The 14,785-nt window shown below is 41.9% G+C and overlaps 1 protein-coding gene across 1 annotated transcript; it reads right to left on the bottom strand.

Annotated features, from left to right (window-relative positions):
* Nucleotides 1-336: 336 nt before the first annotated feature.
* On the bottom strand, nt 337-8,947 carry hmga2 (high mobility group AT-hook 2). The gene is made up of 3 exons (XM_076075970.1): nt 8,151-8,947; nt 7,149-7,235; nt 337-408 (listed from the first exon to the last, which is right to left on the bottom strand). Exons 1-3 carry the CDS (start codon nt 8,259-8,261, stop codon nt 337-339), a joined length of 270 nt encoding a protein of 89 aa, XP_075932085.1. The 5' UTR covers nt 8,262-8,947.
* Between the last annotated feature and the right edge of the window lie 5,838 nt (nt 8,948-14,785).

Here is a 14,785-nt window from a genome sequence, read left to right on the forward strand (position 1 = left end):
ACACACACACACACACACACACACACACACACACACACACAGACACACAGACACCAGCAATAGGAGAAAAACCTCTGAATGTATTCAGGCCACATAATGAAAGTTAACATCGAGAGATGACCACAATATAGTGAAACAGTCCATCTAAATATAAATTAAAACCAGGCAATATACCAACTAACCTAGACAAAATGCCTTTGAATGATAAGAAACAAATATTTTTGCACTTTTACCTCCTGCCACAAATAGATTTCATCAACTAGCACAACTCCTTATGTTGTGTGTTGTGTACAATGTGTATTCCACTATCCAGCGTGCCAGACACAAGCTCAGACCTTAAGAAAACCACCGACTCACCCATTTCCTGGGTCGCCCCCTGGGTCTTTTCTCCCCGGTCGCCTCAGCTTTCTGTGAAGACATATATTAAGGAGAAATACATGAATCATTCTTCATCCTGACCATCACTTCACGACATGAACATTTGATGGAAAACACCTGATCAGCCAAGACGTTCACTCTGGCACACGTTTTAAGGTATTAGGGTGCCACACCGGTTCAGCAGGTCACAGCTGAAGCAGTGGGTCTGTAAACTGTGATAGATGTTTATAACAGACAAGTTGACTAACCTGAGGGTTTGTTCTCAACCTGTCTGATCGTCTGACTGCTTGTGTTTGTTGACCTGTCTGACTAGATATATTTCAGAAGCAAAGAATATGCCTACATGCATTCATCAGAGCACTCACATAAGAACGTAGCACTGTCAGAGATAGATATATTTTGAATTAAAATCAGCTGGGGGAGTTTGCGTCTTGCGTCTCCCTCCCGCTGACTGTCCTTTCACTTCCCTATTCTTTTCCTGCTGTCTGTAGGTCGCTGCAATGGAGAGAAAATGGAAGAGCAGCACATATAGAAATAAATCAAGTTAAGTAAATACACACTAAAGCGTCAAATGTGGATTAGTCCACCGCTTAATATAGTCCTGAAAAAACACACTATTTCTTACTGTTTAACTAATGTTTGCTAAAAACTGCTGTTTTGGGAAATTAATTCAAATGGAACAAAATATTTGTGAGCTGAGAGGAGAACATCTTCCATTGTATCCACATCAGCATGCACATGGCATGAGTTAGAAGTGTGCCAAGTATGCGTGTTTACAGAGCATTCCCTTACTGTGAAATGAAAAGCTGGAATGTCCCTGTGTGTTTGGCTTGAGGGTAGGGAATTACCTTTCTTACTAAGATGATATTTGTGGGAGAGATTAACCCTGCAGACCGTCCAGCGCAGTCAAAAAGCCAAGCTCTGCAGTCACCCACAATTAACAAGAGCAAACCTGAGTCAATAATTCATCGGATTTATCCCGGCTCTGGTTGGCAGCGAGTCAGGTGAGATCTTAGTCAAACTGCTGACCTGCGATTCATTTTGCAGACAATGACCAGCAAGTATCGGTGGTGGTGTAGTGGGCATGTGTGTGTGTTTCTGCAGCTATTTGGCTCAGTAAACACCAGCTCCTCTGTCATCCTGACACCGAGCACACGCCACCCAGTCTGGTCACATGGCAGCAGGTGGAGTGTTTTAACTCGTCACCTGCTGGATCCCAGATTCAAAAAGGACGGACCCAGACGCCGTTCTATCTGGACCCAGGACCTAAAACCGATAGATAATTGAGAATTATTCAATTTTGACGGAGTGCTTCTATTTGAACCGGCGCAGCTTTTTCAGCATTTACGGCACTTGTTCAGCGGTGCAGGAAACACACCGACCAATGCGTTGTAAATCACATCACATGATGCAGCTCAGCCAATCAAATATGAGTATTCTGACAAGCTTCCTGACTCGAGTGAGATGATGAACAAACACGGGGGTGGTCACAGAGACCAGAGAGACCAGAGTCTTTAACAAGAATGAACAGACTCTTATAGGTTAATTCTTCCCACAGTTTATAACCAGTGTGTCTCACATGTTCAGAGACCGTGGAGGTAAATAAAAGCAGTAATGTGAAGCGCCACTACGAGACAAAGAACAACTATTTTTAGTAAACGTACCATCTCACATCTGAAATGAAGTCACAGAAAATAAACCCAAGAACCAAAAATTATCAGAATCCTAACACATGTATTCACTGTTCAACAATGATGTTAACAGAGAGAATAGCGCTGAAACAAGTGGTTTAATAACAGATAAAGTCCATGCTCACTGATTTATCTTTTTAGATGACAAAAATATATTGTGGCTTTTTTGATTGACATCTCTTCACACCTGAATGAACTGAATTTAAAGCTGCAGGACAATTCAGTGAAATTGATTTTTCTAAAATGAATTACTTTATTTTAAGATGCACTTCTTCAAAAGCTTTCTGTTATGTCAGTTATTTTTTAATCCAGCCATTATTGTACTTGAAATGAGAAGAACATTTATTTATGTATTTCTATGTATTATTTATAATCCATCCAGTTTAGTTTGAAAACTGAGAATAATAATTGTTAATATATAATTGATGTGTACTTTCTTTATTTGATTTGACAGTTGTTGACTACACAGAGACGTTACTACTACTAGACTTCTTGAATATATATATATATATATATACATATATATACATATATATATTAGTGCTGGGCAAGTTAACGCGTTATTATCGCGTTAACGCATTCATTAATTGACGCCGACATTTATTTTATAGCACGTTAACGCATTTTTTTATTTTGAAAGTCCGTGGAGGAAGTCTTCAGCAGACTCCGTTGATGCAGCTTGTGGGAGACGTTTAGATAAACAAAAGCAAGACAAGTGGCGTTACAACGAGCACCAGCTGTTGCTCTGCCTGGAGACTACTGGACATCCTGCGGTAAAGTCAGCAGACACTTACATGTTAGTGCACCTATATGCTGAAACTCACGGTAACACGGCACAGATCGGGAGCGAGCGAAGGACTTTGAAAGTTAGCGGAAACATTAACGTGAGACAACATCCGGTTTCTTCAGACGAACATCCGGTTTTCAGAATAAGATGCCAACAAAGTATGAATTATATTCACATTAAGTATAAAACATGCTACCTGCATCTCTTGAGTTAAAGGGAAAATATACATATGATATAAGAATGATATAATATAAGAAATATGATCACTACTGTGTAAAGAGAATACTGCTGTTAAAAAGAACCTTATTTGTTTTAATAAGTGTTAGCAAACCAAATGTTATTGCCCTTTTGTTCATATAGCAGTACTTTTAAAATAAAAGTGCACAATACACTACTTTTGAATTCATTATTGAACTTTGTCATAACAATGCGATTAATTGCGATTACCGCAAAAAATCCATGCGATTAATCGCGATTAAATATTTTAATCGTTGCCCAGCACTAATATATATATATATATATATATATTTATATATATATATATATATATATTTATATATATATATATATATATATATATATATATATATATATATATATGGCACTAAATAGCACAAGTTAGGACCCATGAGATTTTCTCATTCTGGACCTTTTGGAATTTTAATTTAATACCGCCGTCTTAGACCATGTCTCTGTTTTGGCTAGCCACTCACAGTAGTGGCTAATACTATGGTGTGCACAGGAAAACTGGGCAAAAACTACAATTGTTAAATGTACCTCCCATTGCTGAAACATTTAGAAGCCATCTTTCTTCTGCCTGCAACTGTTTGGGACCACCAGTGTGGTGAACAGGTAGTAGCTCTATTAATACGACTTTCTGGAGAGTTAGGAAGATCTGATCTTGTTATTGTGCTCCACACACTTATGCATATGTTTATAACGCAGAGATAATTCCAAGGTTTAATTGCTAATCTTACTGGCACTGCTTTGAACTAGATTTGTTTTATTGTTTTATTTGTATTCTTCTCTTATTGCTGATTGATTTTAGTTGTGTCTCCACGTATTGTGTGTGGACCTTGGCACCAATGAATGAGTATTCTCCCTCAATGTGTTTTCCGAGGTTTGAAATAAAAAATAAATGAATCTATGAATATAGTATAATAATCGCAGTGCCTTAATATTGCATAAAGTGTTTTAAATCTCTATTAAGAACCAGCACAATGATGATGCCTTGTGATGTGATGTTCTAATGCTCTGCTTAATGCTCGTGTCTGTCATGACGTATCACATGTGTACTGTAATCCCAGTTCTCTGTTTGGGATGCTGCATTTTTAATGTGGATTTAATCGTCTGAAAGACAACACCCTGTTCAATTAATCATCCGTGTGTTTCATATGTCTGAGCAGCAGCCCTGAATACCCAGCGACCGGACGGCCTCTCAGCAGGATCGCCTTCCACAGCCATTAAAAGTCACCATCACAGAGAAAGATTAATGTGACCATTTTGTGATCTGCCACTGCTGTGGTTCAAGGCTTAGGCAGAAAAAAGGACTTACTCAGGGTGAAGGAAGGACGGTGGTTTGGGTTTGACAAAATACTATGTCAAGGTTAGGGAACCATTAATCATCAAGGTTAAAAGAAGAAAGGTCACGGTTAAAGAAACCAGACGTTGGATGTGATCCATCCACCCAAACCTCCTCCATACTAAGTTCTTTGGGAAGCATAACAATTCCACAAAAGACAATAGTGATAATTCAGTGTGTCCTATTTAGGCATGTAAACAAACAACTGATGCTGTCAGATGTTTGAGGGGACAACAGTGTCATTAGGTCGTGCTTAGCCTTTAACCATTGCAGTTGCATGGTAGCCAGAAGGTTAACACCGAGTCTACAGCCGTGCTCCATGAGGCTGTACGCAAACGCAAAGCCGTGCTCTGAGTGGAATGCTAAAGCGTTGCTGTTTAGCATGCTACCGTCTGCTGATTAACACAAACTACAGCTGAGGATGGTGAGGGGGATGGGGATGTCATTAGTTTTGCAAGGATTTAGTCATAAAACAAAGGATTTGGCAAAATAAATATTTTAATTTGATCACATTTCAATAGGTGAGACATTTCACTCAAAAATACAAATGTTGACCTGCGAACTGCATGCTGGGTACAGCTCGCTGACCGTGACTCGCTACTAATATGAATTGTTAAACGCCAGGCCTGCTCTGTACAGATAGCTCTTCATCGTTTGCTACAATATTAATTGTTATAAGTCAAACAGCATGCTGGGTACAGCTCGCTCTTAGTTGCTTGCTACAATAGTAAGTGTTACACGCTACACGGCATGCTGGGTACAGCTCATCTCGTCAGTGCCTTCCAAAACGAATATAACCGTCACAAAAAATATTTTTGTTTTCTGATCCACCTCCTTTATAGTCGAGGTTTAAAACACAGTGTTTATTTAATTGTTTGAATGTCACAAAACATGCTTTCTTACAGCAAAATCTGTGTCCACGTGTGTTCAGGTGTGAAAGCAGGCGAGGTTTGAACTTGGGAGAGCTCTTTTTTTCCCCAACCTCTGTGTGAACCTAAACTTTTTGTGTGCAAAATGTCTGCAAGGAGAGGTTGTCTGAAATCCTAAACCGTTATTCCCATTCGTACGATTCATCACGTCGAGACCGCTACGACACCGTAGGCTTTTTGTCCTTCGAGTGTGGCCACAGAACAGGTCAGACACCCGGATGCGGGACCCTTTTTGTGTGAAGCACGCTGAAGCATTCAAACACTTCGTTCATCCATCCATCCACCTCTGCACCTTAATGGAAGTAATGACACAACTGTAATTATTCACAAAGCTTTGTCAGGAGGTTATTTTTAGTGTTCAAACAGAAGACCACTCCTCGCCTCAGATTCAAAGACCTACTTTCTTTGTATTCAACCCTAAACCTGACATTTTCTGTAAATAATGCCTTGTTTTTCAGAATGGTGTGAAAAGTGGTCCGTATTTTGTTTAAATAGTCAAGTTGAGGTTTGCAGTACAATTGTTTCTACTCACAAGCTGCCGTGATATCTGTCAGAGATTGCAGAGGTGATTGATGTGGGGAGGGGAAGTGAACTTTTGAAAGAGTATAAGTTAAAGGTGTGGGCCGACCCCCGGACTCTTTCATCTGGAAAGATTGATATCTTCACTGTTTATCATAGCAGGACCAGATGAGACGAGACCGGATTACGGCGAGAGCAGAGTGGTTCACTGTTCAAAGTGCTGGGAATGTTTACAGTGGTTCATGGTGGCAAGGGAGCACTAAGGCTGCTGTCATCGTGAGCCTAACACAGCTTCATCTAACTAATGGGTGAAGACATGGGGGACTCGCCCTACCTCGCTGGGATTAACAGCCTTAAAAAGGTGAGGTGGGGAAGTTGCTGTAAAATTCGGAATCTTTCCCCGGGATTGTCTTTTGTTCTCGGCTTTAATATTTTTCTGATTTGTCACTCGTATCTCTCGCGTGCGCGGCCTGTGAGAGTGCTGCTGAGTTATAGCCGCGTGTTTCCCATCATCACAGATGCACAAACAGGTTCCTGTGGTTTCATATGAGTTCACAGTTGCAAGTGGGTTTCTATACTTGGGAGGTCTTGTTGAGGTACAGCGCTCTTTAGGACGGGAACATGCTTCTGCGGGCAGCAGACGTGCATAGGTGTCAATATGAGACATTTCTGTATTCAATGATACATATGTACCCCATACACCCTCTGCATACATCCACAAACACATGTATACTCTATGTGACTCGCAGATGTGGGATCGAGTCAGTGTGACTTGGACTCGCGTCGACTCGAGTCATTATTTTGATGACTTGCAACTTGACTTAATAAATAAATGAACTGAGATTTTGAAGTTAAAGACTTGCGACTTGACTCGAGACATGGTGACCCGGATGACCTGTCTGTGTTCATCTTGCGTTTTCAGTTTAAATATTACAGATCAAATGTTCAAAATGCTGAAAGAGTCAAATGACAAAGAGAGAAAGCTACATTATGATTTGAGACAAATCCTCAAAATACCATCAGAAATGGTTTAATTGTTTTTTTATGATAAGAAATGAGGTCTGCATTACAAAATCCCTCCTCGTGGTACACCGAGGTGTTTTTGGCTCACCATTTTGGGCAGTTAAATTTTCCAAATTTAAGATTTTTTTTTCAATAATCACAACCGTGTCGCCAGGAGCCACGTATTGATTATGTGATGTAAGTCGGTGAAGGGGAAGTGACGTCAGTGTGTGTGTTGTTCAGGTGCCGAGGCTCCTCACCTTCTGCGCCGCCTTGGAGGGGCCCTTGTTCTTACTTCCTTTGGGGCGGCCCCTCGGTCGCTTGGGGACAGGCTCTCCACTGGGCTCCTGAAAGGTAAGGGGGTGGGGGGGGGGTAGGACATGACATGGGTGTCCAGGGACAGGAAACAAAAAGCTTTTAACCTCCTCCCCATTTGGTCATTGCTTTATGGTTCAAGACCAAAAGAGGGACAAAGGTTGTGTGTGTGTGTGTGTGTGTGTGTGTGTGTGTGTGTGTGTGTGTGTGTGTGTGTGTGTGTGTGCGTGTAGGTGTGTCTAAGTACCATAGAGGGAATAAATGAGAGGGAACTATTATTCAGGCTGGTTTTCCACTTTTAAATGTCGCACAATCTTTAACTCTGACTCTCCACAACAACCAGCTGCTGTGTCTGAACGTCTCCGGTGTCTCTCACCCACAGTCTGCAGCCGCGTCCGTGGACGTGATTTCGGTGTGAAATGTGGAATAAGACTGTGACTCATCAGTGAATCTCATCCAACACATTCACAGAAAGTCATTGACAGAAACATTCAGATCCCCGCAGAGTTATGTTCATGCCCGCACTTTTCTTTTCACTCATGTTGTCAATTAAAGACCATCGACCAGAGCCAGACTGTAAACAGGCGCATTCCTGGTCATGTGTATGGAGCCTATTCAGCATACATGAAGTCCCAAACAGCAGTGTATTTGGGGAAACATAGTTGGCGTTCCTTATAAATAGAATATTACAGGCTACTAAACACAAGAAGCTATGGAGGGCTGCACACGCTGGAACAATCAAAGCCAGCTCACTTTAAGACAGAATATAGTTCCATAAGACAGACTGCTAAAACTAACCCGGTAAGTCACCGCTAAAGTTTTACCTCAACTCTCCGACCAAAGCAAACGTCTAAAGGCGGAACAATGTGCAGATGGACTACAGTCTGGATCTCATTCTTCTGCCTGTCCGCGGAGCGCCCTCAGTGAACAGCGAGACACGAGCTTACTTTTATGGGCTTCCTCGGTCTCCCCGGCCTTCTCTTCTGGGGCTCCGTGGCCCCCGTGGTGGGCTCCTGGGAGCCGGAGCTCTCCCCGGCCTCGTCCCCGCGTCCGCTCATTGTTCCCGCTGCTGCTGCTCCGTTCCTCCCGGTGAACAGAAAAAAGGGCAAGAAATAAAAGTGGGATACTTTCAATCCCTCACTTTCCCGGGTCTGCCGTCCGGCTACAAGTCTCCCGCTCGGGCAGCAGCACCGGCGGCTATGAAGCCGATCAAATGAGCCGGTGAGCAGCTTGGAAGGCTTTTGGCTCAGTCAGCAGAAGGAGACGGAACACCGGGGGCGACGGAGCCCGAGACGCCGAGCGGCTCCGACTCAAACTCGGCTAGAAGGCACCTCGGCACCGGGGGCAGGAACCACGCAGCAGCGAGGCGTGACAGCTCGGCACGGATCGTCTGAGAAGTGTGGGCATAACAAGCGCATCCACAGCCCACTCCAAAAAAAAAAAACAGGACCCACTCAATGAGGATGGGTTTAAATAGAAAAATGGAAAAAAGGAAAGAAATCACCTCTCCCGTGGGTGGATAACACGGGTGGGGTGGGGGGGGTGGGGGGTCTGGATGGGAGCCAGAGAAAACAGAGGAAGACGGAATCCTGGCGGCGGGCCAGACATGGCGGTCCGCATTTATGAATTAAATTCACATTTTCACACGTTTCAATGGAATCCGCTGCTGCCGGACACTGAACAGCCATTCACAGTTCACTCGTGTGGAACATGAAGGAGGGACATGTAGGCCTATCGGCTCCACGCTGCAGTGTGAAGCTGCTGCTCATCGAGGACTTTTTAAACACTTTGCAGCCTTTTGACATGAACAGCTTCATACAAGTGAACTACACATTCATTAAGCCTGGTTGTAGGTGTAGTAAATGACGGTCCCTGTCGTTTGGAGTAATGCAAAACATTTGAAAACCTTTTGCTATGATCCCTCATGAATAATTCAAATCTAAGAGAATCACTGGTTCAAAATGCGAAGTTGACGTTGATGTTTTGCCTTTGTGAAATTAAAAGTGAGTGGTGATTTAGCTTTTTTAAAACGTGAGGTGGTTAGAGTTAGAGTTAGACACATTTTTCATGTGTAAAACATGTCTTGGTGAATAGTGCATTTTCATTTCAACTGTCAGGTGTGTGTTTTTCTGGAGCTCGTTGCGTTTTTCTACAATCTTTTTCTTTAAATCTCTGCCTGTTTGATTAAAAGATTGTCCACACACATTACTATTAGTCTGAACACATAGTGTAGATGTGCGCAGCTGTGAGTTTTAAAAGTAAAACCTGGACCAATGAATTCTCTCTGACCTGTGAATATATGCAGGCTATGTGGAGAATTATTCTCCTTCAATACAAGACAATGCTCGTTATGCACGTGTTGAATTCTTTCACTTGGTGCGGCCATAAAAAGAAAAGAAAAAGAAAGTGTGGCTTTGAAGCACTCCGCCGTGGACGTGGAGTGAGATCAATTACACAAGAACAACAGACACAAAGAATAAAGTGCCTTACGTGGAGGACCTTTCCCACGGTCCTGTGGCCTCTCTCCATGAGCAGCTCAGTGAGAATCAGCTACATTCTGAGCTTTGAACAGGAATATCATCAGAATGCACCTTATTGTACAAAGCATTTATTTTCACAACTGCAGAACTGCCCCTCTCCACAGAAACAGGGGGTTTATTGAGAGAATGTGTGGTTAACTCAGAGCCGGTATTCACTTCATTCATAAAAAAACAGCCCTGAGACCCCCCAAAGAAGGGGTTTGTGTGCTGTACAGACCCCTCCCCTTCAGACAGAGCGGCGTCGGCATCAAACCAATACAATCAATGGCTGCACAGATCCATTACCCAGGGCTGGTTTCAGCACACAGCTGAGCTGGGCACGCAGCTCCGTTTAAGCACAATGAAACCAGGAAATCAATGTGTTACTGCAATGAGATGGAAAGCTGTGTGTGTGTTTGTGTGTGTGTGTGTGTGTGTGTGTGTGTGTGTGTGTGTGTGTGTGTGTGTGTGTGTGTGTGTGTGTGTGTGTGTGTGTGTGTGTGTGTGTGTGGCAGAGGCAATATTGATTTGAGAAGCAGGAGACATACAGAGGAGCGTCCCTGTTCTGCTTTAAGCCGGTGACCTTTCACCTTCTTTGGCTCGAGTGCCCTTCTGGACCAGATAAATGTATAGTAAGTAACATTTTTAAAGATGTGGTTGACAATATTTTTGTAGTGATTATTGTCTGAAATATTACCACGTTGTGATGTCATCCTCTTCCTTGTTGACAGTGAGATGAGTGGAACTCTTTCTTTTCTTTCTATGTTTTAACAGTTCATTCTTGACTGTGAAAGTAGTGACTAAGGATCCACTGGTTTCTCCCTGAGCTTTCAGCTACATCTCATGGCCTTCATCAACATTGGTGTCTCTTCAGTTGTCACGGTGCCGATATATAAATAATTAGATCATTTATTAACAATACTAACAACTGTTATGTTAGATTTTCAATCGTTCATTATCTGTTTAAACACAAGTTACAGTTGAAATATCTGCTTACACTAGCAGCTACATGTGTCGTAAACCATTTATTAATTCTTCACAGTGCTTATGAATTCTATATGGGAGGATTAGAATGAAATGTTATCCCGGCACTAAATATATTATTACAGGTATGTATTGTGTACATATATAACTCTGTAGAGCCAGTTATGTTTTGTTTGCATATTTGCCTGAAACTCTAGTTCTACTGCATGATCATTTTGCTCTTTTTTGATTATGTATAATCTTATAATGTGTATTAAGATGAAGCAATGTTTTGACTGCTTTTATAAAAATATGTATCCTTACACTGTACCGACCCCACAAACTGTTTATGACTGATTTCCTGTTGCACCAGAGATATTGGAGCTCATCATTCCTGACACTGTAATGGCTTTGTCGGCTAAATTGACATATTTTTCTGTATGAAACTTCTTAGCTTGTTAGCAGCCGGCTAACAGCTGAATCATTTAGACTGAAATATCGTGTACACATTTTTATCTCTAATAAGTATTGTAAGAGCCAAATTCAATTTGAGGTAAAATATTTACTTGTATTTACATGTTTAACTTTAATCACATCTGTTTCTACTTTGAATGTTACAAAGATGTTGTTATCATTTGTTATGGTAAGTGACAGACTGCCGTCACTTTAAAGACACTTAACGACAGTTCGTTACGGTTGTTCATAATATCTGGAGCAGAATGGAGCCGCACAGTTTTCCGTGCTAAGTGGATTATGTTGTGGAACAATTTGTGGATTAACCTGTGCTTTAAAGTGTGTCGAGGTAATCGGCGGTACTTTTAGGAAGAAAGGAAGTTGTTTCACTAACTTGTACGAGAGAAATTGGATCAATAAAACACGTTTTGCTTTCACCTACGGGCGGTGTTGGTGTGAGCTATGTGCATAGGACCAGAAACATGCGTCAACTTAAGGTTTACGCTCTGCTAAAGGTTTGGACGCTACAAGTATCTCTGTGTTTTTAATGTGTTTTTATAAACTTTTATAAGCGACGGTGTTAAAGAGGTACATGACCAACCTGATTACAACACAGACACACATTCCTTTCTGAAAGCTAATAGCTAACATCAATGTTAACATTTACTCTTTCATTCCGCCTCAAAGACTTACGAGAGTTACTGGTTACGATGAACTTTGAGTTTTTAAGGATACGTCTGATAATATGTAATAATGTATTTCTTAAATTATCATCAAATCCTAAAACCCGAACGAACTATGAATGTATCTACTAATTAGTCAAATGTGTGTGTCAAAGCCTGATACATCTTCTTTCCCTGTGCCATAGAGCTCCATTGTTGTTTAGAAATGGTTGAGAGCACATCAATGAGCCACACTGTTGCACTGGCTGACATGTTCCCTCTCCATGGACACACACACTGTAGTTTATTTTAACTGCCACAGATAGTTACTAGAGCACCTAACGTGGATTATTCCGCCGCTGAAAATAGTCCCAAACTAATTCACTGTTTGCACTGTTTTGGGAAATACTGAGCTTTTTTAAAAGTCAAAGCTATGCATTCACAAGCTGTTTTTAGAGATTCACTTTGTGAGAACCAACGAGCGAGCGCGACAGCCAAGTCGGACAGTAGTGAGAGACGTCGTTGATGTTCGTCTTTTCATGAGATTTGCTGGCTTTAAGAAATATATAGAAGAATGCCAGACTCATCCTTTCATTTTAGATTCACATGTTCTAATGCAGCTTTGCTTTTAGATCAACATCTTGGACAATGTGGTGAATTGTACATCATGTTTTTGTAAATTCAAATACAGATTCAATTTCCTCTTTGAGAGCATATAGTAACTGCATTTAAAAACACATTCTTGGTCCTTCTCTCTGTTTTTTTTTTTCATTTTGGCAAAGCAGGAGGAGGAATAGTCCACAGCGTACTAAAATATCTGAGTTTGACCGCAGCCTCTCTGCCACCCAAAGTCAGTTTTAACTGTTTCCCCTCTACATATGTTCTTTCCGAGTTCCGTCAAAGCAGCAACACATATGTCATGCATTTACGGTGAGAGGGCCGTCTGCCAAACACTTCAGACTGCTTAAGGATTTCTATTTCTATCTGTTCTCGGATTACATTATTTTCCAACAGATTTCCAGGAGATCGCACCACAACGGTGTCCTTAAAGCAATTAAATACAGCAGACACAGTCTCTCTCTCTCTCTGTCTCCTCGTGCTTACTTTTTTCTGGATGAAGTTTAGCTCCTGCAGGGAGGTTAGTGTGGTGAGAGAGCAGAGGTGTCTCCCTGCTCACCCGCACTGTCAGATAGGAAATTAACAAATTAAATATAGAAACTGGGGGGTCAAATAGGTCATCCACATGTGTGTTTGAGAGTGAACTTTCACTCACCTCAGATCCAGAACTAACAGGGTCTTCCGGGTGCCATGGCATGTCACATGAGAGCCTCAACCCTCGTGACCCAGGTGCATCTAATAGCTATTGTTTAATGTTGGAAAATGGGAAACAATAAGATGCAGGTCCCCCCACCCCTCCTCCGCTGCCTCTCATACCACTAAGAATGCAGCAGCTTTGGAGATGTAGCGGAGGAGCACGGGACAAGCGAGGAAAGGTCTCGTTCCCAGGATCCTGCTGACCTGCGCCCGACTCCACGCGGACCTCTGTTTGTCCACAAACACCCGGCAGAACACGGCCACCATCAGACTGTGTGGTCCTATCCAGCAGGGTGGACGCTAGACCAGATCTGGTATCAGCAGCAGGGACAGCCATCGTCAATCTCCCTGCTTGTCCGTGGAACTGTGTGTGTGTGTGTGTGTGTGTGTGTGTGTGTGTGTGTGTGTGTGTGTGTGTGTGTGTGCGTATGTGTGTCAGTGCTAAATGGAGTGGCACCAAGATCGGAAAGTGGTATGCCACTGTTGTTCAGCGGTATATACCGATGCCTGGAGTGGTATCCACTACTTTTCCAACGGCATATACCGTTTCCTAAAGGAAGGTGTTGCTTCAAAGTGCATATCAGTGGTATATGCCGATGATATATATATATATATATATATATATATATATATATATATAGCCTAACATTGGCGATAATATCAGTTTCAGGGTACATCAGCAAATACAAAATCACTTTATTGTCACTTCAAAAGCCTTGCATATATTCCAACAAGAAAATGGACGAGATAAAATAGATACATTCCTTTATTTAAGACGCTGTGTTGCGCTACTTTGTCAATAAAGTCAGAAAAATATACATTTACAGCATCGCTGGTCGTGAATCAAACTAATTTGCATGAAATTTGCATATGCATCAGGAGGCAGCACTGGTGTGTCTGTCTGACAATGGACTTCTGCCTTCAGGAAAAGATATATGTCGTTGGAAAAGTAGTGGCATACCACTCCAGGCATCGGTATATACCGCTGAACAACAGTGGCATACCACTCCAGGTATCGCTATATGCCGCTGAACAACAGTGACATACCACTCCAGGTATCGCTATATGCCGCTGAACAACAGTGACATACCATCGGCCACTTTTCGATGTCAGCGCTACTGGCTAAATGTGTCAGATTTAGCCAAGTGACTCTTTTCAATCTGCAGCTCCTGGGCTGGTTGATGTGTTATTTAATCTTTCTGATTCTGATCCTGCAGTCGGTTGGATCTTCTTTTGTTATTCTTTATTGCAATATTTCTTTCCTCACCTTCTAGACAATTGTTTTCTTCACAGTCCATTGCACATTTTAATATTTTATACGCATTAATTCGTATAGAAGAGGGGGGATTGGCATGTAGCTATAATTGCAAGACTTGCTGGATTGAAGTAAAATGAGTGTTTCTTTGGGGTCAATCTTATCCCAGTTTCTCACGTGATCTCTGATTGTAAAGGCTAATTTTTCCAGCAAGTTGGATCTCACAGGTGTTTACTGTCTACCCTTACTTTCTTCCTCGCTTTATCAAGAACACACTACTTCCTGCTTTGCCCTGAACGTTGGTATTGGACATAAATTGTGAGTTGCAGAATCTTAGGATTTTGAGTTACAATAGCTCATGGATGTTGGGAACGAAAAGGAGCGTGTTTGGTCATCAGCAAATATGAAACTAAACT

This window comes from Anarhichas minor, unplaced genomic scaffold, assembly GCF_050575085.1.
Source record: "Anarhichas minor isolate MPS153535 unplaced genomic scaffold, ASM5057508v1 ptg000055l, whole genome shotgun sequence".
NCBI classification, from domain to species: Eukaryota; Metazoa; Chordata; class Actinopteri; order Perciformes; family Anarhichadidae; genus Anarhichas; species Anarhichas minor.

What these genes read in the sequence shown, in the direction of transcription:
- hmga2 (XM_076075970.1), bottom strand. Translation starts at nt 8,261, where the DNA reads ATGAGCGGACGCGGGGACGAGGCCGGGGAGAGCTCCGGCTCCCAGGAG. An exon ending in GACCGAGGAAGCCCATAAAA is followed by an intron (nt 7,236 to 8,150) that starts GTAAGCTCGTGT and finishes CTTACCTTTCAG; the next exon opens with GAGCCCAGTGGAGAGCCTGT. An exon ending in CCTCCAAGGCGGCGCAGAAG is followed by an intron (nt 409 to 7,148) that starts GTGAGGAGCCTC and finishes ATGTCTTCACAG; the next exon opens with AAAGCTGAGGCGACCGGGGA.